Genomic DNA, 24,117 nt, shown 5'->3' on the forward strand with positions numbered 1-24,117 from the left:
AGAAATATTCATTCTAAGAACACTTTGACATACATATGTGTTGAAAGGGTGTCAGAAAATAAATTGTCATTGTAAAAGAACCCTGTGAAAGGGCAATGTAATTTTTCCTAGTTCTTAATAATAAGCAAACTTAACAAGCAATACATATTTTTTTATATATATATATATATATATATATATATATACACACACACACACACACACACACTTTTCTGGTGGAATATAGAATATACAGAATATATTTCTGGTAATATGGTTTCACTGGTGCCAACCAATTGTTAGGGAAGAGACCAAAGCTTCAGAAAGGTAAAGAAATAGGCTAAAGTAACAGAGCACAGCTGGTTTAATATGGATAGTGTTGGAATAAGGATGTGTTTCACTCCAGAGCTTTATTAATATTCTTACATTCCATTGGATAACCCCTTGGCATGCTTGGCATGATTGTCTTCAGTACAATAATTCTTGGGCTGGCATAAGAGACATCAGTTTTAAATAAATCTTCCCCATGTAACTATATATGTTGCGACTAATATCTTTGTGAATTAGTGGTAACCAATCTATATAGGGCAAGCTGTATTTATGCTTGATGGTTGTTTAAAGTAGATTAATATAATAATCCAATCATTTTGGGTTTCTTGAAATTACATTCTGTCAGTGATGTCTTAAAGGCATACTGATGGACTGAATAACCCTGTTCCATAAAGTAAGCAATATAGAATTTATTCAAACTACTTTGGATTTCATGGTTTGTATCATTTTTAGGCCCAACTCACACATCCATAATTATGTTTGTAAATGCGGATCCACATATACAGATTGCAGATGTCAAAACCTACCTGTCCGCATGTGCACAGACGCACTGTTTAAATGGGTGATGTGTGATGCAACTACGGACCATACAATGGCTTGGCTGTTTTTTTGAGGCACAGATAATGGCCCCAACACAGATCCATAACAGCTACAGATGTGTGTATGGGACTATAGAAATCAATGGGTCCCCAATCAGCAATTTATCAGCAATTGAGGACAGAATATGTGTGTGTGTAAAAGGAGCCTTACAGGTGCGGACACAGACTGCAGATGGCCCCTGTGCAAAAAATGTGTTTGGGCCCCCATAACCTATTTATTTCTCCATTTTCCTCCCTTAAAAAATATACGTCCAGGTGTCCGTTACATGTATCCTGGTTTCTCAGGTGGGCCCTACAATGCAGCATAGATGCCAGGGCCCACTAAAGGACTGTACTGTAGTCTGTGCAGGCAACATTGTAGGACTGGGGTACCTGTGGCCAACCAATAGAACTGATCATGAGGGGCACCCAAATAAAGAACCTGTCAGAAGCGACATCTTGGACTGATCTATGACAACAACTCCCGGAATAACAATAACTACAACTCTCAGAATGCCTTAGACTTATGAAACTCTTAGAGAATGCTGGGAGTTGTAGTTTTAGAGGGGACAACCCAGTGAGGTGTCTATTCATTTGTACTTTAAATCCCAGCATATCCTGAGGGCTGCAGACTGCAGTAAATGCTGAGAGTTGTAGTGTTTGCAGCTGTTATACTTGGATGGACCTATGTGCATTGTATACTGGATGCTTTGTGGGGGATGAGAATATATAGCTCAGAGTGTGTAAGTGACCCCAGAACAGCACTAATAGGGGATAGAACAAATTGGCCCTTAATCACTATTGGGTCACAGGTGGGATACATGTACTGTATGTGGTTGCACAGGTGGGATACATGTACTGCAGGGGGCACATGCTGGGGGATGAAAATATATAGCTCAGAGTGTGGAAGTGACCCCAGAAGAGCACTAATAGGGGATAGAACAAATTGGCCCTTAATCACTATTGGGTCACAGGTGGGATACATGTACTGTATGTGGCTGCACAGGTGGGAAGATGGAAGAAAAAAACAACCATGATGCAGGGGGGAGGGGGCACAGAGGGGATACATGTACTGTATGTGGCTGCTTAGGGGGGAGATAAAAGAAAAAAAAAAAAACAACCATGCTGCAAGGGGGCACAGGTGGGGTACATGTACTGCGTGTGGCTGCACATGTGGGATACATGTACTGTATGTGGCTGCACAGGTGGGGGACATGTACTTAATGTGTCTGCTTAGGGGGTAGATGAAAGAGGAAAACAACCATGCTCTAGGGGGCCCTCCAGGGGGCACAGTTATTTGCAAAAAAAAAAAGGCATAAACAAACATCATGTCAGGTAGAGGGGTCTGGGATGACAACAGACAGGTGCAGCCCTAGAACTGAAACCCGCCCCAGCTGTCCCAGCAGGCTCCAGGTCCTGCCCAGATACCGACAGCTGACTAGTGTGTCAGCTGTCAATCACCAATCAGCAAACACACACAACACCTATGTGAGCAGCCAGGGAGAGAATACTTGCCACAGCTACAACAAGGAGCAGCAGAGTAGAGTATGACAAAAACATAGGAAGCATTCTGGCTGTTATTGATGCAGAGCTGAACGCATGGCCCGAGTCCTAACACATCAGCATCAGATGGTGAGGGTCTCTCTGCTTTCTCTTCCACAGTCCACCTTCTATCTTACAACTTCCAGCAGCCTGACAGATGCACTGAAAATAATCACTTACTGTCAGAGCTGCTGCTGTTGCTCCTCTTCATAGTCCCACCCCTGGCAGCCATAACCCTACAGGATCTCTCCAGCCCCTGTCACCACATTCCTTCTCTCCCCTCTTCCTCACGCAAGGTATGCCAGACAGTGGAGTACAGGAGGGGGATCTGTCAACAGCACCCTCGGCCGGGCACAGCATCCAGTCATTTAGTGGGAGCATGGGGCCCACACTTCCCGAGTGTTGATACCACCTGGGGGGCCCACTACAGACGTGCCATGCTAAGCTGACACTTTAGAGTCTGAGCCTTGCGGGCCCCTCTATTGGCCTGGGCCCCTCTACAGCTGAATAGGCTGCACAAGTGATATGTCCACCACTAGAGCCTTGGTTTTAAACCTCAACTGCAACACAGATTTTATAACAATTGTTAGACTTACCGAGTGATTGATCTGACACTTCTGGAGACAGAAGGGTTGTATCGGGTCTTTTATTGCTTTAAAGTGCTCATTATTAAATATTTAATATAATAAAAATCTAAATGTAAAAATAATATCACACAGTTGTAGTGGTTGATTTCCTCAGTATAGTTTTTTGAGGCTTCGGTGTGGTTGGAGGCGGCTGATTTCCAGGTTTTAAAGGAGGGTGACAACCACTATTGGAAATTCCTAGACCACCATTTTCAACAGGAAAAGATGGTATCGGTGGAGGTGATAAAGGACAATGATGAGGAAATTTTCTAGCCAGCTGGACAGACTCTCCATGGTGATGTACATCTCTGTTTTTAATTTCCGATCGAACATCACAGTCCGGACAGTAACCATGATAAAGGACATCTTCACTAAAACGTACACGTTCTCTTGTTGAAGCCTGGTCTTTTTCTGGTCTCTGTGTCATCAGCTGTCCAGTAGTTTTATCCATTTTGATGTTATGAATTGTACATCTGTCACCATTAGGAAGTTTGACAGGTCCTCCAGGCAAACCACCATTTCGAAGCAACACTCCATTATTCTTTCCACTGTTGGCTGAGTTAATTAACCTTTGGGTTTCTTCAAACTTTACGGGTGTTAACCGCGGAGGAGGAGGTGGCGGATTTGGCTTCCTGAGTACTGTCAGGACGGCTGATGGATGTGCAGGTGGACTTATTAAAGGTGCATTGGCTCGAACTTTAACCTTGTCTAAGCTAGAAGCTGTTGTACTGCTGGAACTGCTGTTCAAAGTGTCAGTTTTTGAGCTGTCTGTCATCTCATCTTCCAGCTGTAAATCTGAAGTTAAAGTGTCAATTTGGTCCACCACCTGAAAGAAATAAATAATCAATCACTATTTAAGAATAGCTATAATAAATTCAGTATTTTTTTCATATAAACATAGAGAAAATAATAATTTTCTGCTTTTTACATGATTATCTATGAGTACTGACACTTTTACATGTTTCCTTTCTGTAAGTTTACTTATACAGAAATTTAAGCAAGGAAAAATGGCAATGTGAAAATATGAACATGTGCATGACATATGCTGGAATCTTTATAAAGAGATCCATTCAAAAGGTGGAATGGTTTTATTTGAATTCACATTGTGTAGCTCATGAATGAGAAATGTCAGCTAATAATCTGGGCAGTGTGTCACAATGCTTAGAAAAAGGGCAAAAGCAGGAAGAATTGAGTAGATATTGCATTGTAACACATATAGGAGCAGATTTAATAAACACTGACATATTACATACCAGTGTTTAGTTAAAATGTGACACTAAGTTGCTACAAATATATTAAGAGGGACATAATAGATGAATCACATCTGTGGCTGATCGTTAAAAACACATTGAGCCGGAGCAGATTTTGGCTACAATTTATAGCAGCTTCTGGCATGAATTCCAATATATCTGCCAGGCTGCAGGATGCCTGCCCCCTCCAAATAAGCTACTGTATAGCAAGTGGCCAGCACAGTACTAACACATGCCTTTGAGAAAAAAATATGCAACTTTTGTATCTTCTGTATCTTTTGTATTTTCTTTTATGCATAATATGATAAATCCCCCTTTTCCACCATAGTTAATCGGTATAGATGAGTAAATAATTGCAGTGTATTTATTCGGGTCTTGTCCATGTGGGCCATGCTCTCAAAAATTTTAAAATGAAAAAGAAATCTTAAACTCATATGTCTTTTTGAGTCAAGCCTAAGGAACACTAAATTCTACAATAGTTCTATGTTGCTCCTTATAAATACATGCAGGGTCAGCTTATGATTTTTGTGGAATTTTTTTTGAATACTTGAAAGGTAACACATAGGAGCACCATAGATGTTGGTATATGTATCAGAAAACTAGACATAACTGATGGCCGGATGATTGAGGGTTTGTGCTGGGAGCCCTGCGGTCAGGCATACCGGGAGCCCTGCTTTGAGGATGCAGGGGGGGCGTGCCAGGAGCTGTGCTCGGAGTGTTTAGGGGCATTCCTAAGATAAGGGAGGGGGGGAGCTGCCGGCCGCAATGAGGAACGCCCTGGATCGTGACATTACGACCCAACTGGTGCCTGGGGATCACAGTGGGTCGTGACATCACCATAAAACCCTGAACTACAGCACTTCCGGTGGTGAGAGCGACACAGAAAAGTGGGGTAAGGCTGCAGAATCAGTAATTAGTGTATATTTACATGTTATATAACTTTATATGTGGGGAAGAACTGTTTTATAAAAAATTTCATCTGACTTCTCCTTTAAGTGTCAGGGACATGCCAGGGATATATTACGTGCTAACTCCCTAAACCAAGAAAATGTAACCTATATTAACCTTATATCAATGCTTCTAAGGCTTCCTAAGCCGTATGCTGTCTACTTACATACAGTGTATTAAAATACCCCCTAGAAAGAGGGATGATATTAAGGAACACATGCCATAAGTTGAAAATGCAAAAGGCCTAGACCACTAACAATGCTGGATATTGCCTTCAACCTAAGGCCCGTGATAATAATGGGGCATTCCAAGTCATAACACTTGTCCCCTTTCATAAATCATGGGGGGAGCAGAGGTCTGAGAATAGGGACCTGAATTATTTTTTGGAATGTGCACCACCAGAGATAGCCTAGAAATAACTCTGGCAACCTCTCAGACAAGTAATGGACTCTCCATTCCAGAACAAAACTTGCCACCCCCACCCCTTTCTCAAGATTGTGTGTATGTGTGTGTGGGGGGGTCCCTGCTCTTGGACTCCGGTGATCTTACTATTACCAAACCATCATCAAACACCCTAAAAATGTCAAGCTCATGTAAAAACTTTCCAAAGGAGCTATGATTATTATGGACATTATGTGCATGAGAACACTCTATTAAAAATTCTGCCTCTTTAATATCCCACTTTTTTTCAAGGCATATAGAAAGCCAATAAGTGGAAATATGGAGTGTTATATTGTCATGGTCCTCACACTGGAGATCTGGATTTGTTGTAAAATTCGAAAGATTTGAAATAAGCCATAATGGTTTCACATAAAGCAAAGGTTATTAGCTCCCCTATATCACATTTATGGTGAGTAATAATTGTCTAAACAGGGAGGCAATGACCCACAAATTGTATGTCATCAAAGAACAATAATGAGCAAATGAGGCAGTAAAATCTGGGATCGCGGAAATTAACATCACAATAGCATAGGACTTAAAGTGTATATACACACTGCTGGTATAATCATGGGCTTTAGCATTGACATAATATATGGGTTAAGCTTACTTATTACATCTCAAGGTCATATGGATGCAATAAACATGGCTTTTAGGACTAGCATAAACTACCATTGCCATAAATTGGTATAATCTTTTGTGTTTATAACAGAACTGGTAAATTATAACCTTACTTTTAGAGAAATAAACAGTTGATAGATGTAGCTGTACAAATATATATATATATATGGAGACATTAAGTCATTAACCAATGGCTCTTAGAATTCTAACATCAGAGCCTCTTCTTCCCGTTTTTTTTTTTTTTTTTTTTTTTTTTTTTTTTTTGGGGGGGGGGTGGCTTTTTTTTCTCTGTCTACAATTGCATGCTGTTGTAAATAAGTGGTCTATCTGAAATTAATGTAAAACCTGTAAACTGTAATCTAATTTCAGGGCTTCAGTAAATGGAAATGTTTGACCTTTTTTATTTGCTGACATATAAGCTCAACATGTAGCTCGGCAGTTCTATAAAAATTGTCTCCATACATCCGATACATGCAATCTTCCAGAATCCTTGTGTAAAGTTCTGAAGTGTCTGTCTCTTGTATTTTATATTAAATAATGAAGAAAATTAAACATTCCTTTATGTAACATCATCTGACATTTTTCTCACTATTTGCTCAATACTGTAACAAGTTTCTTATGTCTACAATACTTATGGAGTCTAGACGTTCTTTTATATTCATTGACTTAAATCTATAGCTTAATAATGTATAATGTAGTACGAGAAATATCCATGACACATAAAATGGTAGATGTATGGCTTGCGATAGATAGATAGATAGATAGATAGATAGATAGCTTATCATTATGGTTATGAAATAGCATCATCTTTAACCCCTTAAGGACAGAGCCAATTTAGATTTTTGCATTTTAGTTATTTCCTCCTTGTGCTTAAAAGGCCATAGCACTTGCACTTTCCACCTAGAAACCCACATGAGCCCTTATTTTTTGCGCCACCAATTGTACTTTGCAATGGCAGGCTAAATTTTTTCATAAAGTACACTGAAAAACCAGAAAAAAAGTAAACGTATGGTGAAATTGAAAAAAACAAACAAACGCATTTTGTTTATTTGAGGGGTATTTGTTTTTACGCCATTTGCCCTGGGGTAAGAATGACTTGTCATATATGTTCCACAAGTTGTTACGATTAAAACGATAGGTAACATGTATAACTTTTATATCATGTGATGGCCTGTAAAAAATTCAAACCATTGTTAACAAATATATGTTCCTTAAGATCGCTCCATTCCCATGCTTACAGCGCTTTTATCCTTTGATCTATGAGGCTGTGTGAGGTGTCATTTGTGTCATGATGTGTTCTTTCTATCGGTACCTTGATTGCGCATATGCGACTTTTTGATCGCTTTTTATTACAATTTTTCTGGATTTGATGCAACCAAAAATGCATAATTTTGCACTTGCGCTTGTGATTTTTTTGCCCTTACACGGTTTACCGTGCGAGGTCAGGAATGTGATAAATTAATAGTTTGGGCGATTAAGCACATGGTGATAGCAAACATGTTTATTTATTTATTTGTTTATGTTTGTTTATTTATTACATGGGAAAAGGGGGAGTGATTCAGACTTTTATTAGGGGAGGGGGCTTTTGATTGAAAACATCACTTTTTTTTTACTTTTACAATTATACTAGAAGCCCCCCTGGGGGACTTCTAGTATAAGTGCACTGATCTCTGATTGAGATCTATGCTGCATAGATATGCAGCATAGATCGATGAGATAGGCACTCGTTTGCTTTCGGCTGCTGCAGCTGAAAACAAACAAGTGCCGAGCCAGGATCAGCGCCATTTTGGCGGAGACCCCGGCCGGCACTAGACAACGTCCCAGGGGACGATCTCCGCCACTAGACACGGCGATCGGACCGTGCCCACTAATAGCCGTGGTCCCGGGCTACATGTGGCACCCGGGATCGCGGTGGTTCAGAGCGGAGTCGCTGCAGAGCCCCATTCTGAATGCCCTTACCGACAACAGGGCGTAAATATACGCCCTTTGTCGTTAAGGGGTTAATAAAAATCAAAAACACAAGAATATTAGCAGAGGAAATGAGTCAATTTCCTTTGCTGGTATTCTTGTATTGCTGTATAAGTAAGTACAGAGAGACAAGGGACTATAAAAACCAACAGGCACTACTATTTGGAGGTGGTTGGCCATCCACCAAGCACAGTATGTAGAATTGCACAAGTTGGCAGTTTGATAACCATTCAACATCTATGATGCTGAACATCAGGAATCAAGGAAATGGGAATCCTGAAACATCTGCCTTAGGCACCCAAAAGTTTTACTACCATCAGGCTAATAGAGGTTTATCCAATAAAATTGATTATCCATCACAACCATCTAGTAAAAAGAGGTAAAAACATCTATCACATTTGGGCTGCATTTACACTACGTATATTTCAGTCAGTATATGTATATTTCAGTCAGTATATTTCAGTCAGTATTGCAACCAAAACCAGAAGTGGATTAAAAACACAGAAAGGCTCTGTTCACACAATGTTGAAATTGAGTGGATGGCCGCCATTTAATGGCAAATATTTCCTGTTATTTTAGAACAACGGCTGTTATATTGAAATAATGGCCGTTATTTACTGTTATATGGCAGCCATCCACTCAGTTTCACCATTGTGTGGACAGATCCTTTCTGTGTTTTTAATCCACTCCGGGTTTTGGTTGCAATACTGACTGAAATATACTGACTTGTAAGGCTGGGTTCACACGCTGTAACTGTGCGGCTGTATTTTTTATGCGGCTGTAAATGTGCGGGTGAAACTCCGGCCGTGGGAAAAAATAGACATGCGGCTCAAAACATACGGTCATTTACTTGGAAATCTGGTTCAACTAAAAATAACAAATAAAATGTTAAGAAAGTGATGCAAACACCTCTGGATGCATCTGGGAAAGCAGGGAACACAGTTTACATGAATCGCTTGGTTTTTAACCCGGCTGGTTATAAAAATAGGGGGGACCCTATGCGTTTTTTTTTAATTATTTATTTATTTAAAAAAAAAAACGCATAGGGTCCCCCCTATTTTTAGAACCAGCCGGGTTAAAAACCAAGCGACAGCAGCCTGGTAACACCAGGGTGGGAAGAGCCATTGGTTTAGGCCCTCCCCAGCCTAAATCTTACCAGCCTGCTGCCGCCCGGTCCAGGAGCGCCAATTTTGACGCTCCGGGACCACTGGCACCCGGCTCTTCCCAGTACCCCTGGTGGCATTGGGTACTGGGGTAATAATGGGGGGTTAGTGTTAGCCATTTTATACCGGCTAACACTAGGCCCCAACTTAGTAATGGATTCCGTCTATTAGACGGCTTCCACTACTAAGTCTATAAAGTAAAGAAATAAAGACAAGACACAAGTTTACAAATTTTTTTATTCAAATAAAAACACCCCCACACCCCTCATTGACCATTTTATTAAAAAAAACATTAAAAAAACGCTGGTCATCGACGTAGTCCACGGAATCCGACGTAATCCCCAGGATACCGATATCTGAAAAACAAAAAGGGAGAAACACACAAAAACACACAAACAGGAGCACAACACCCATCATTGTGAGCGGTGTTGTGCTCCTTACAGTATGCAGCATCTTTACAGATCGCTGCTTACAGTCTGCCCCCCAAGGGGTTAAGGGAGGATGTATTGCATCCCCCTTAACCCCCTGGGGGCCAGACTGATGTCAGACTGCACCCATCCCAGCAAGGAAGGGGTTAAGTGACCCCCCCTTCCTTGCTGGGAGGGGTGCAGTGCCGGGGAGGGGGTGGGGAGAGCTCTATACTCACCCCGATGCGTCCTCTTCGCTGGTCCGCAGCACAATGAAGTCACTGTGCTGCGGACCGGCTTATTATATGTGCGCTCAGCCGAACAGCCAATCAGCTGAGCGCACATATAATTCTAAATGTTTCTTCTAATAATGCTATTGTGATAACATAATTAGAAGAAACATTTGATGTTTTCATTAAAGTAAAGTGATGATTAGTACAGAATGCTCTATTGCCGGCATATGAATTAACGGCTTATAGAGCTTCCTGTACTAATTAATATTTAATTAAAAAAACACATTTTCATTGAAATAAATATACATTTATTTATATATCTATTTTTTTTAACAGTATATTTAATTGCAAAATGATGGATTCGTTAGAAATAAATTATTGATCAACGAAAGTGTCTTGATTACAAAGAAAATGTGTTTGATTAATTTAATATATTAACTATTAGAGGCATCGGCATTCGGCATCATTGCCGGCTATTTTTGAAGTACTCCGTACGGACCGCCTGTCAATCCACGGCCGCATATTCAGCCGCAAACAATGGTCTTGTTCATTTTTTACGGGTCCGTTTACGATAGGGCCGTAGATTCATACATAGTGTGCACTGTGCAGCCGCATATCCTATACTTCCAAGCATACACACGGACCACCAAAAATACCGCCGCACAATTACAGCCGCAAATACAGCCGCACTCTTACAACGTGTGAACCGAGCCTAAAAATATACGTATACTGACTGAAATATACGTAGTGTGAACGCAGCCCTGGAGTTGTAAAAAAATGAATTAACATCCATCACAACCATTCAGTAAAAAAATATAAACATCTATCACAACCATTCAGTAAAAAATGTATAAACATATATTTTATTTAACATTGGAGTCTATGGCTGACAGATGGCCAGTGGATGTACAATGGATGGCATCTGTCAAGGCATCTGTTAGACAGAAACTTTTATTTAATACTTGGTTAACATCTCATGCCATGCATCTTGGGATGCAGTGGCTCAGACTCCAGATACATCAGAGTGGCTCAGACTGTTTTGTACTCTGTTGCATTCATGAGTACCTTTTAAATTGGACAAATATTGGGCAAATATAAAATCGTCGAAATGTCCATTCTCAATAATCGGGGCCAGTAATCAGCCATCAGTTGAGGAACCATTGTTTGTCAGCAAATCTTTTGAGTGGGCAATAAATTCATCTTAAAAGATGTTGTAAGATCAATTTTTATTGGAATAGAGAATCCTTTGTAATCTTCCCCCTTCCCTTAGTTTTTCCCCAACTTGTTTTTGCCTCTGTGTTCCCTGGCATCCTCTATTGCTGCTTTTTGTATGTGTGTTTGTTTACTTAACCCCTTAGCGACCCATGACGTATCTGATACGTCATGGTGCCGCTCGGGGTGTTCAGAGCGGGGTCCCGCCGGGACCCCGCTCTGAACGGCGCTGATCCCGGCTGACACGTGCAGCCGGGCAGTGCCTCTATTAGCCGGCGCGGGTCCCGTTGCCGCGCCGGCTAATTAAGCCTCTAAGTGCAGCTGTCAAACCTGACAGCTGCACTTAGAGGCTTCAGACCTCACGTCCCTGGTGTCTAGTGGGACGGATCTCCCCCCCGCGATGCGATCGCGGGGGGGAGATCCGTTCTTCTGCCCGTGCCGGGCCTCAGCGTCGGAATGACGCTCATCCCGGCTCGGCAATAGATTGCTATGGCCTGCAGCAGGCCATAGTAATCTATGACCGATCTAATCGATCTTTGCTGTGTATATACACAGCATTGATCTCTATGAGAGATCAGTGCTGTCTATATACAAGTCCCCCAGGGGGGCTTCTAGTTACAGTAAAAAAAAAAGTAAAAAAGTGTTTTTATTAATAAAAAATCCCCTCCCCTAATAAAAGTCCAAATCACCCCCCTTTTCCCATTTTATAAATATAAATTAATAAATAAATAAATAAATAAACATATTTAGTATCGCCGCGCGCGTAATCGCCCGAACTATTAATCACATTCCTGATCTCGCACGGTAAACGGCGTCAGCGCAAAAAAATTCCAAAGTGCAAAATTGCGCATTTTTGGTCGCATCAAATCCAGAAAAAATGTAATAAAAAACGATCAAAAAGTCGTATATGCGCAATCAAGGTACCGATAGAAAGAACACATCATGGCGCAAAAACTGACACCTCACACAGCCCCATAGACCAAAGGATAAAAGCACTATAAGCCTGGGAATGGAGCGATTTTAAGGAACGTATATTTGTTAACAATGGTTTGAATTTTTTACAGGCCATCCGATACAATATAAGTTATACATGTTATATATCATAGTAATCCTAACGACTTGAGGAACATGCATAACAAGTCAGTTTTACCATAGGACGGACGGCGTAAATGCAAAACTCCCCGAAATCAAAACAAATTCGTTTTTTTTTCAATTTGACAGCGCAAATGATTTTTTTCCGGTTTCGCAGCATATGTTATGGAAAAATAATGCCTGTCATTGCAAAGTACAATTGGTTTTGCAAAAAATAAGTGCTCATATACGTCTCTAGGTGAAAAAATGCAAGCGCTATGGACTTTTAAACTTAAAATGGAAAAAGCAAAAGCGCAAAAACGAAAATAGGCTTTGACCTTAAGGGGTTAAAGAGCTTCCAGGTCACGGGGGTCAGCAGTGACATCACAACTCTACAAGCTTTTTCCTCTGCCCCCACCTCTCTGAACCTAGAACTGCCTTCTCTACCTATAGACAGGGAAATGCCTGTCTTAGTGGTTAGTGCTGTTCCCTTGCAATGCTGGGATCTTTGGTTCATGTTAGGAGTTGCAGTTCTGGAATACCCACACACTACAAAATGTCAGCCTACAGGTAGGTGGAGCTTCAGCAGGGTGGGGCTTAAGCAATAGCAATAAATAGATAGACTGGTGTTTTACATGAGCTTTATTAAAAGAGCTCTAACTTATTCTGCAGTGCTGTACAAAGATTATAGTCACTCATATTGGTCCCTGTCCACAATGGGGTGCACAATGTTTTGGAGTGTGTAATAAAATCCATGCAGACATTAGAGGACATATATGCAGCTGTTACCATTGGTGGCATTTGGTCCCAGGACTCCTACATTACAAAGCAACATGGCTAACCTCTGTAGCACCCACAACAGGGCTAACCTCTGTACCACCCACAACATGGCTAACCTCTGTACCACCCACAACATGGCTAACCTCTGTACCACCCACAACATGGCTAACCTCTGTACCTCTCCACAACATGGCTAACCTCTGTACCACCCACAACATGGCTAACCTCTGTACCACCCACAACATGACTAACCTCTGTGCCACCCACAACATAGCTATCAGCTCCTAGTCTTCTCCATATCAAGCTGCCCTTGGGGCTGGGTGGGGCTAAATCTTTGTGGATGCATGGCCCCACCCACCTGATGACTTGCTGTTTCCTCACTGGCAGAAACAGGAAACAGAAAGGGATTGTGACATCACAGGAAGTAAAGAAATCACAGACAGGGTGGTCATGTGACTGATCCTGAGAACACAATAAGAACTCTAAATAAATAATGAAAGTGTATTTGTTACAAGCCTGTGGTGTCATTAAGGGCTAGAATACTTTCTTCGTCCGTTTGCATAAACAATGCTCATTTTAAACACATTTGCATGTTATCCAATCCGGCTTAAGGATGCCTTATACAGGAAAATAATGTCATCTGAAATGGTTCTTCTTTCTGGAAAAAACAAATGCTACAATATTCACAAGGCTGATAGATTTCTCATTTCAAAGTTATTGCCTGGTAATGACATACAAGCATTGCTCCATTTTTCATGGTAATTTGGCTATTGTGTTGTCACAGTTCTAGTACACTCAGTAGATAATATTTCATTTTAATTTGGCAGGGCAAGCAATATTGCAGGTTGATCAGTCTCGGTAACATAAGCTTTGCTCATATGTTTAGGTGACATCATAGGAAGCTACTCTACATACCTTTCACTGTAGATATAGTTATTTTAAGAGATGATTAAATACATTAAAACTTTATCCTCGATTAATATTTGGGATCTCTATCTATTAGTCAGAGCAGTTGCAAAGAATTTCTCTGGAAGATCCAGCATGTCTGTGCAATTTAAGGACAGACCATTGGTTTTGATTTTGATTTCCTTTAAGAAAAATGCTAAGTAAGCTTAAAGGGGTACTCTAGGCAAAGGTTAAAAAAACAAACAGGGCAGACGGTGGTTGCGGTCACTAACTGACTGAGCGGTTAGTTCCAGTGGGGTTGTGACACACACACAGGAACCCAGGATATTCAGGAGACATGAGAGTGACTGTGAGCGGCTGTGCAGGGGAGCACCAGGCTCTCCCTGTTGTTTACCTAAACCTTTATCCATTTAATATAAGTCAATCAATTTTCTTATTTTTGTAATTAATCTAACAGGCTAACAGAAAGAAGATAAAAGGAAAAAAAAGTGCCCTTATGCAGCGTTAAGGCTAGGTTCACACTGACGTTTTTCTGTCCGCCACAGTTCCATTTAGCTGTTCAATTTTTAAACACCCCATTCAATTCTATGTACAGTGGTGCCTTGGATTACGAGCATAATTAGTTCTAGGACCGTGCTTGTAATCCAAATTCACTCTTAAACCAAAGCATTTTCCAATTAAAAATTATTGAAATGCAGACAATTGGTTCCCCACCCCAAAAATAATGTTTTTTTTTTTAATTCTGAATAACATGTAAAACAAATGAAACAAACATTTAGAAACCGCTAAATATGTCATATTATACGTTACTGTACAATACAGCAATCAGCATGTGGAGTATAATGTATAGTAACTGCATAACCCTGAAATAATAGCAGCAGTTTGTAGATACAGGATAGAACTGCAGATCCCCAAAATGCAGTAGCATAGTACAACAGGCTAGAATTACCTCCACAGTCCTGTCCCTTGATGTGAGCCCCAGCCTGAAGTGGATCTGCTATGATTTAGAAGGTAAGGGAGACTTCCTGGGTAAGAGTACAGTGCTGTAGACCACACTATGCAGACCATGCCCCTCCCCTGCTCCGCCTCCCACCCAGTACAGGGAGCTCTTAAACCAAAGCAATGCTCTTAAACCAAGTCCCAATTTTGAAAAACTGTGAGCTCGTCTTGCAAAACGCTCTTAATCCAAGTTACTCTTAAACCAAGGTACCACTGTATTTTTATTGTGCTCTGTTTGTCATATTTGTGCTCCGTTTGCATGTATTCCGTCAGGGTTACGTTTTTAGGAATGGGAAAAAAATCCTGCATACAGTTTTTTTTCCCTCTGTTTTAAAAAACGGAACACAAACGGAAAGTGAGCTTCCATTTTTTTTTTTTACATTATAGTTATTGAGGACGGATCTAAACAGAAGGTATTTCCGTTTACATCCGTTCGCAAGTTAACAGTTGTCATCAGTTTTGTCACTGGGCATGCGCAAAAGAAGTCAGAAAACAAAGAGAGATAAAAACTGATATGTAAACGGATGCAAACTGATGGACAAAAGTCAGTTTTTTAAAGCCAAAATGCAAACGGACAATGAAAAAAAAAATGAATATTTGGCAATCAGTTTGCATCAGTCTGCTCATCAGTTTTTTGCTTATCCATTCAATTAACACATGCTTTAGCAAATAAGAATAATGTTAGTGTGAACCCAGCCTTAGACTTATTGACCTATGGCCAGAGCTAGTGCTTCACATAACATGACAAACAAGAAACTTCATTAACCCAGATCCTGCAACAGGGCGTTGTAGTGCACAGACCTTGGGCAACACAATTACTCTAAGTGCCCGTACTAGCTATGGGAAGCAGTTCCCTTTACAGCAGTTTTAACAGTTATTTTTTATGTAACCCTCAAAATGCTAGAATGGTGAATTAAGTCTTACTCACCCCTAGTGACTCTCTAAACTTGTATTCAAGCTATAAAGGGGTTAACCACCTCCTCTTTTAAAAGAAACATGTCATCAGAAAATTAAATTTTTTTAAAGAATTTTTTGTGCCATTTTTTTTTCTTAATTTTGCTTTTTTCTGTTTATATTATAAAATCATCCTAAAATCTTGCAGTTTTTATTCTCACCACTGGGGCTAAAACTAAGCTGAGACTTCTTGCTGTGTCTGTGGTGATAAAAAGAGGCAGCTGTAAAGTGATCTTTACAGAATTGCAGCAACATGTGAAACCAGTAGATAGAGCACACAATAGCAACTCCCTGTGGAACAACCTCTTCAAAGGTTAGACAGCATGCTCAGTGATGTTTCACTAGGGGACAGACTCTGTCTATTGTGGTCTTGCTGTAAGGCATGTCACTAAATGCTGTTAAGAACAGCCTAGGCAATATCATAATGAACAAAAAGTGAAATAAAATAAAAATTACACGCATAGAAACTGATTAGAATAAAAGAACAAGTGTTGGAATCTGACTCTAATCAGTAAAAAAAAAAAAAAATAGGTGACAGGTGCCCTTTAAGGTAAAGGGAGATCAGTGCCTTCCCAGTGCCTTACTAAAGATTGCATGCTGTATCTCCCTATACAGAGAAGCTACCTTAGTAAAGAAGTTGGTTTATTCACATTCACCAGAGTCTGGCTGCTGTTGCTTACACTACCAACACAGGTATTTCATATTTATACCCAGACACCATAACCACAGGAGTAATAAACTACCCTTCACATTCAGATTCCTGTTGATAAAGATTGTTGAGGCCACAAAGAAGGAGCCCACGGTTTAGGATTTTGCCTGGGTTTTGGTAATACTGACCTGTAAACAGGCGTAAATCATGGCAGAAATCTATATCTGCCTATGAACAGGTGTAGATTTCTGCACCTGAAGGCCGACAATCGCTTGGTTAAATAGCTCCTGTTAAAAGGCAACAATCAGCTGACATGCACGATGTCGGACGATCCTTGTCTTTCAACATGTTGAAAGACTTTTCTGCTGGCCATTGCTATATGCAACGGGAATCTCCTATGGGCACCCTGCGCCCCCCCCCCTGCACTTACCAGCTCACTGTTGGCACATGTAATAGCTGGCAGCGCTTGCTCCTCAAAAGTTTATTTTAATCGACCCGTAATTGACAGGCTATTTAGCTATTCAAAGTTGTTGTCCTGTCCGGGACTTTTTTTTTTTTTTTTTTTTTTTTAATAAATGTCTGGAGAGGGGGTGCTTACAAATTATAAGGTATGCTTACCACTTAGGCTCCCGCACCATGAAGGGAATCTAAATGCTATGCCCCCTGTGTGGCCTCTTGTGGGTTCTGAGGTCGTGACATTAAAGACAGGCCCAGGTAATCAGCGACTGAGGCAGGTAAGCACTGCAGCTGCCGACTTGCTGAAGCTGTAACATACTAGCAATGGCATGGGATCCAAGGAGGTAAGTGTGGTTTATTATACTATATATACTTACTGTGTATATTATATATCAAATTCACAATTCACAATTCTTGCCATAACAACCTTTTTAACCATTTACATATCTCTTAATGATATCAGGTTAAGGACAGGTAGTGCATTTGATAATACCTTTACAAAATTGATGTACAGTATTAACACTGGCAAGCTTGCTTAAAAGGAACCTGTCATCCCCTGTGTCGTGGTGACAGGCTCCCGACCCCCCATTAGAGCCCCCTATACTTACCTGATCGCGCCGGGCCCCGCTTCTTGATCCGGTCCGGTGACGGAGATTTCAGCGCCAGAGATGAGTCCGATGCTCATAGAGAATGAATGGAGCGTCGGACTCACCATTCATTCTCTATGGGCATTGGACTCATCTCAGGCACTGAAATCTCCGTCAGCGGACCTGATCAAGAAGCCGGACCCAGCGCGATCAGGTAAGTATAGGGGGCTCTAGCGGGGAGTCGGGAGCCTTTCACCCTGGCACGAAGGGTGACAGGTCCTCTTTAAGCAAACATTTATTCTGCTTTGCAGATGACCACTCATATTTATGAATATTTATACCTCATGTACCTTCTTCATACTGTTCAAATAATCTGAAAACACATATCAATCTTCTATTGTTACATTAAGTCCCAATTTTCCCAATTACATTTTATTATCTTTAATTCAATAAAGACCAATTTATTTCAATCAGGCAGAACATATACCTTAATGCTTTGGTTGTAAAGTGCTATAAATGTCATTCATAACATAAGATTTTAATTAATACTCTACAAAGTTACTCAAGCAAAAAGCAATTTAATCAGCAGGCTAATGAGTTCTTCCATTGCTTCAAGCAAATATGTATGTAAATACAGGAAAACTTTATTAATCCAAATCTCAGAGGTCCAAGCTGACTGGTAATCCAGCATCAGACTACAGTAGTCCCAGTACCAGATTAACAGGATTTTTTCAAAGTTCATTCTTAGGGCCCTATTACACAGCCCAATTACTAATGTAAGCAAGCGTCGATCTGCTCACTTACTGAGCCTATTACCCGGCTCAATAATTGTGCAGCAAGGGCTGCACAGACATTGTTAGTGATGTCCGTGCAGCCTTTGCCCCTAGTGTAAACTGTATATACTTGCCCATGCTCACTGTGTTCTTCTAGTTTCTGCCCAATGTCCTTAGCCACTGCTGGAACTTCTGAGTCGGTCTCTGAAGTGACAGGCTGCTTGGCCAATCAATGACAGAGAAGGGACAATGCCGCAGCCACTGATTGGCTGAGCAGTCTGTCACTTCAGAGAGTGGTTTAGAAATTCCAGTGGTGCCTGGGGACAATGGAGATTTCAGTCAGGTATGTATAAGGTTTATTATTTTTATTTTACACAGTCATCAGCCGTTGGCCAGGCATCACTATTACATATAGTGATGCATGCCCAGGGGGCGACGATTTTTAGGCTGAAATAAATGACAACGATTAGCCGATAATCACTTTGTCAGCTTTGTCACAAATAATAGGCTGAATCGGCCAGATTTGGCTATCGTTCTGTGTGATAGGGCCCTTAGGAACCTAACTAGGACTACAGAGAACCTAAACCTCTGACTTGTTATATTCATAAGGTATGAAAACCACCTACTTTATATGTTTATTCTGAATTTATTAAACAATTTGATAGAATTTTCTATTGCAATGCAATTTATTACAATATACATACAATAAGCAAGTGATTGTTTTTGTTAGAAGTTAGACAATTTCCTGTAGAATTCAATGATGCCCAGTAGTACAGCTATATTTTTACCTCAGGATTACGGTCCTGTTTTGGTATATTTAGCCTAAGGCTATTACATCTTTATCTTGCCATTGTTATTACTGTGTTTGAATATAGCCTAAAAGATACATTTCCATACTGATCAGTAATGTTCACAGTGAGTACATATTATATCACTGACTTATTTGTTGGTTTGCAGTATACTGTAGGTCAGTTAGACCTTACTTTTATTATCCATTTATTGTCCACTAGTAAAATAGTCTGAGTGATACTTCAATCAATAAAAAATAATAGACTGCTTACAAATGTCTTCCATCATTCTGTCCATTTTTAGCTACTATGAACTTGGATGAGCTTCTGCTAGATGTTTATAAGAACAGAGATTCTATACAGTGGTACCAAATGACCGCAGATCACAACATTTTTTATTTCTTGTGGTTTCCTGCTGCTACCTGGAGCTCGAAAAAAAGCAATAATATATCTAAATGAATTATTAAGGAACAAATTATATTTTTGTTCATGTAATGTAGGCTGCAATTTAGCCTTATTTGCTAATTCAGACGGCGGAGAGTGAAATGCAAGGCAGCAGAACAGAAGATATATTAGGCTATGTGCCCACACAACATATTTTATTTGTTGTAGAGTTGCCAAAATTTATAGATTTGATGCATTGTATAACTATGGATATAATCAATAGATAATAAAACCTGTGGTCTTGAATCCTGCAAAATCACCCAGCGTATATACCAAACATATGGAGAAAATAAGATATGAAAAGAGCCTTAAAGATTTGTCTGCTAATAATTCATTTAGATGGGACTGAGCACTACCTGTGACTTGTTTCCTAGCTGGGATCTCAGAGACCCTGGCCTTCCTTGAAATCTGGTTAGGGGTTCCCCAGAGGCAAAAAAAAAACCCACTACATACTTGGAATAAGCTAGTTGTATTTTTAAAAAATCTATTATATATTTTTATGTAAAATGTATAAAATATATTTTTTTTGTCATACATTACAACAAACCAATGAGTCACTGCCAGAGCTTCCAAATAACGAAATATGTTTTATTTGTTCAGACAAATGTTCTATGGAATATCACATTTTCTGGTGGGCAGATTGAAGATGGCAAATTGAACCACCAGAAATCTGTTCATCTCTAAATTTAGCAATGCCAAAAATTCCTGTTTACTCATTTGGAAATAAAAAGGATGTCATACAGTATGTATTATGTCTATCCTTTCACTGATCTCAAACCAAAGAATATATATTGAATTCTGTTGTTGACTTTTTGCTCATCTTTATCTAGCCTTTTAATTACTTTCATCAGATTTTTTCTTGTGTAGCCCTAGCCTTATTCAGATGAATTGGATCCCAATGATCAGCTTAACATTGCAGAGCCAACTTCTCCAACCAAAATAAAGAGGCAACCTCCAATGGTAACATATGTCCCCTGGTTAAATCTCCTACAGCTAGAGCTGCTTTTTTTTTTTTTACATCATTCTTATCTAGCTTAACCCTTTCCCTGCCACAGATGTATATATGTCATGGCAGGGTAGCGACTCAGGAGCCAACAACATATCTGATGGCTCGCTCCATAGTGTGCACTGACATTGTTTTCTACGGCCACTATTCAGTGAATAGCGGCCGCAGAAAACTGACATGTCAGCCGGAGCGGGATCCCATAGACGGACAGGTAACATATATTTTCGTAATAATCATGGTTGTGTCGTGTATAACGGCCGTGATTTAACGAAAATATACGTTCTGTGAACAAAGCTTTGGTCTTATTTTAAAGGTCTCTATTTCAGATTCCTGGTTGTAAAAATATATATATATATATATATATATATATATATATATATATAATTTTTTTATTTTTTTTAATAATTGGCAGATGTTGTTTTTGTAACAGAGAGGACCAGCAGCATGTTGTATTGTCAGTTTTATTTTTTCCATGTCAGAAATGTTCAAAATTTCTGACAAAATCTGGCATAAAGTTGTTAAGATCTATGCCATGCAGTTGCATAGACTCCATTCACTGTTACTCCATTCCGTTCACACAACGTCTTTTCATCTCCGTTTAAAATGACATCCGTCATTTTGAGTCTAAAATAACGGACGTTATTAAGCAGCCTGACCTCCCCTTAGTGCACTGACGAGTGTTTGTACATTATTCTAGTTTGGGGTTACTATTTGGACTTTGAAAATAATGATCATGTTCATTATTTTGACGCCCGTGGCAAAAACGTCCGTTAGTCAATACGCTGTGTGCATTGGACGTCCGTCTTCCCATTGACTTCAATGCATTGCATTGCAGTCAGTTAAATTTTGGCAAAAACGGACGTTATTTTAAATATGAAAATCAGACGACTTTTTACTATTTTTAACGCTGTGTGAACATAGCCTCTCACAAGTTAAATAGAGCAACGGAATTGTGTATGGCTATGTTCACAGATAGCATTTCCGTCAGTCTTTTGGTCAGCCTGTTTTTTAAACCAAAATCAGGAGTGGAACTGACAGCGCAAAATTATAATGGAAGATTTGTACAGTTTCTGGTTTTCAACCCACTCTTGGTTTTGGTGGAAAAAAGTACTGTTGAAAATAAATATACTATGTGTGAACATGTATAAAGCCACTATTTAAAGGCTATGTTCTTTTATTGGCCATTTTGTGGCCTTATTTTTTTTTTTGTACACAAAAACACAGCTGTTTGTACATATTACAGCATTGCATAAAAGGGCAACCTTTTGGCACAAAAATGTAGCTGTAAAAAGAGCGCAAAATGGCCATCAGGAATATGCAATAACCAGGCACTTATTTACTTTTTATTCAACACGTGAGTGCTCTTTATTTGCACATTTATTTAATGTACATAAGTGGCCGAATCAAAATAGCACTGAAAGCTATGGACAAGTAGGCTATGAGATGAAATGGATGTATTTGAGAGTCGGGAAGCAGGACATTGTAGTTAAACTGAAGAAAAGTTGTTTTATAAGTCAGCCTTTCATTGATATAGACTAGAGTTTATGCTGTTAGTACAGACCAGCTGTGGTCGGGAGTGTTTAGTAGGTAATGTCCATAGAAAAGTAAAAAAAAAAAAAAAAAATCATGTGCGTTTACTAAAGATTTCTGTTACACAATAAACACAATACAATGCTATCCACTTGCCTGGTAGCTATGATGATGAAGTGTCATTTTCAGTTATTGTCAGCATACTAAATGTTCTGATAGCAACACACTCCACCAACCTTGATACCCAATTTAGTCTCAAGGATTCCTTAGCTAGTTTTCAGACATTTAACTTTTCACAGCTTCTAACCCTGGAGATGAAAACAAACAATGGCACTCTATTCAGCAACACTGCATATGGCAACAATTCTGAGATGAGCCTGTACTTTAAAGTGACATATGAAACATTTTGTTCTTTCATTTTGTGCCAAGTCTAGGATGATTATTCTTTAGTGTACTATTCAGTGTTTCTCTTCAAAGGTACATGAGTCATAGCAGTGCCCAGATGTCTCCAAACGGAGCTGAATAAATGCTTCACTTCTGTTTGAAAGGTAGAAGAGCTTTACAGTAAAGTAGGAGAATGAAATGGGAGATGACATTGCTGATGAGCTGGGCCTCTACAGTACAGAGCGCTGAAAATTTGGAAATTCCTTCCTTCCTTTTTTCTTTGTATATACTGTTCATTGGTCTCACAAGGTACAGTGGCTTCAGGTTACTATATTTTAGTTACTTTAGTTTAGTTACTATATATTTTTTTTTCAGTCTGGCTCCATAGACTTACATTATGAGTCCGACTGACATTGAGCAGGGAGAGGATGATACTTAGTGTGGTCTACTCATGGCTTGTTCTCCTGATCTGTACGGGTTTGAATACTCAGAATTGGACCTTTTATTATTGACATGTTTTATTATTGACATATTCATCATACAAACAATGCCAGTCTGTGGCACCTGTAATTGACTGGAAGGCTCAACCTATCAGAAGGGGCATCTCAACAGTAAAATTCCTGTATTACTAAAGAGTGTGCCCTCATTGCTGTCTATTAGTGTCTTCAATACAGTAGAGTGCAGTACTACATTTTCTGCACTGCTCTCTACCTCTCTACCTGCTCTCAGCACTGCTCTGCACTGTCCAAGACCAGCTTCTCCTTTGGACACCACATGAGGACAACTCCCTTTAATTTTTCAAAATTATAGTCTCACTAGTAGTCTCACACCTATTAAATTTTTTTCTTTTTAATTTTTTTTGTATATTTTAGTCCTTGAAGCTTACCCATGCCTGTCTGCACATGCGATCAGGACCCCCGCAGCCGTGCTGCGGGGGTTCTCGATCAAATGTGCTGACAGGCATCACTCTGATCTGTCACTGAGCACCTTAAACGCTGCAATTGCTGTAGATCACGGCGTTTAAGGGGTTAATGAGAGTCAGCTGCAGGATCGCAGCTGCCTCTTATTACCTGCGGCCCTGGACATTGATGTGATCGGGATTGCTTTTTCTTCAGCGCTCCCGCTCTCATCAATAACCCTGTCAGTGTCAGGAGCGTATTTATACATTCCTACTGCACAGGGTATGTTCAGTAGGAATGTACATATACATGTTACTGACACAAAGGGGTTTAATAGATGGCCACTAATAAAGAATATGATATTTATTGGCAGCCATCAGTCTATTTAACAAGATGGCCCCATTTCCTAGATATGTTTCCGAAGCGGGAACATAGCCAAAAGCTGTAATCTTACAACATGTATCACAGAATATATTAAGTTGTAATCAGCGTCTGTTCTTTACTGAAATATTACGTTGTGTGAACAAAGCCTTATAGTGCATCTGCATGGTGTACCACTGAAAAAAAACATAATATATACCTATATGTGATCCAAT

The 24,117-nt window shown here is 39.9% G+C and overlaps 1 protein-coding gene across 4 annotated transcripts in view; it reads right to left on the reverse strand.

The window, feature by feature from the left end:
* PRR16 (proline rich 16) overlaps positions 1-24,117 on the reverse strand; it is a 292,970-nt gene that overhangs the window by 95,567 nt on the left and 173,286 nt on the right. For all 4 annotated transcript variants that reach the window (XM_069964564.1, XM_069964566.1, XM_069964568.1 and 1 more), the window contains exon 2: positions 3,026-3,881. In XM_069964564.1, the coding sequence (XP_069820665.1) occupies positions 3,141-3,881 (741 nt within the window). In that variant the 3' untranslated portion in view covers positions 3,026-3,140. The remainder of the gene's footprint in view (positions 1-3,025; positions 3,882-24,117) is intronic.

The sequence above is a fragment of the Dendropsophus ebraccatus genome, chromosome 3, assembly GCF_027789765.1.
Source record: "Dendropsophus ebraccatus isolate aDenEbr1 chromosome 3, aDenEbr1.pat, whole genome shotgun sequence".
In the NCBI taxonomy this organism is placed as follows: Eukaryota; Metazoa; Chordata; class Amphibia; order Anura; family Hylidae; genus Dendropsophus; species Dendropsophus ebraccatus.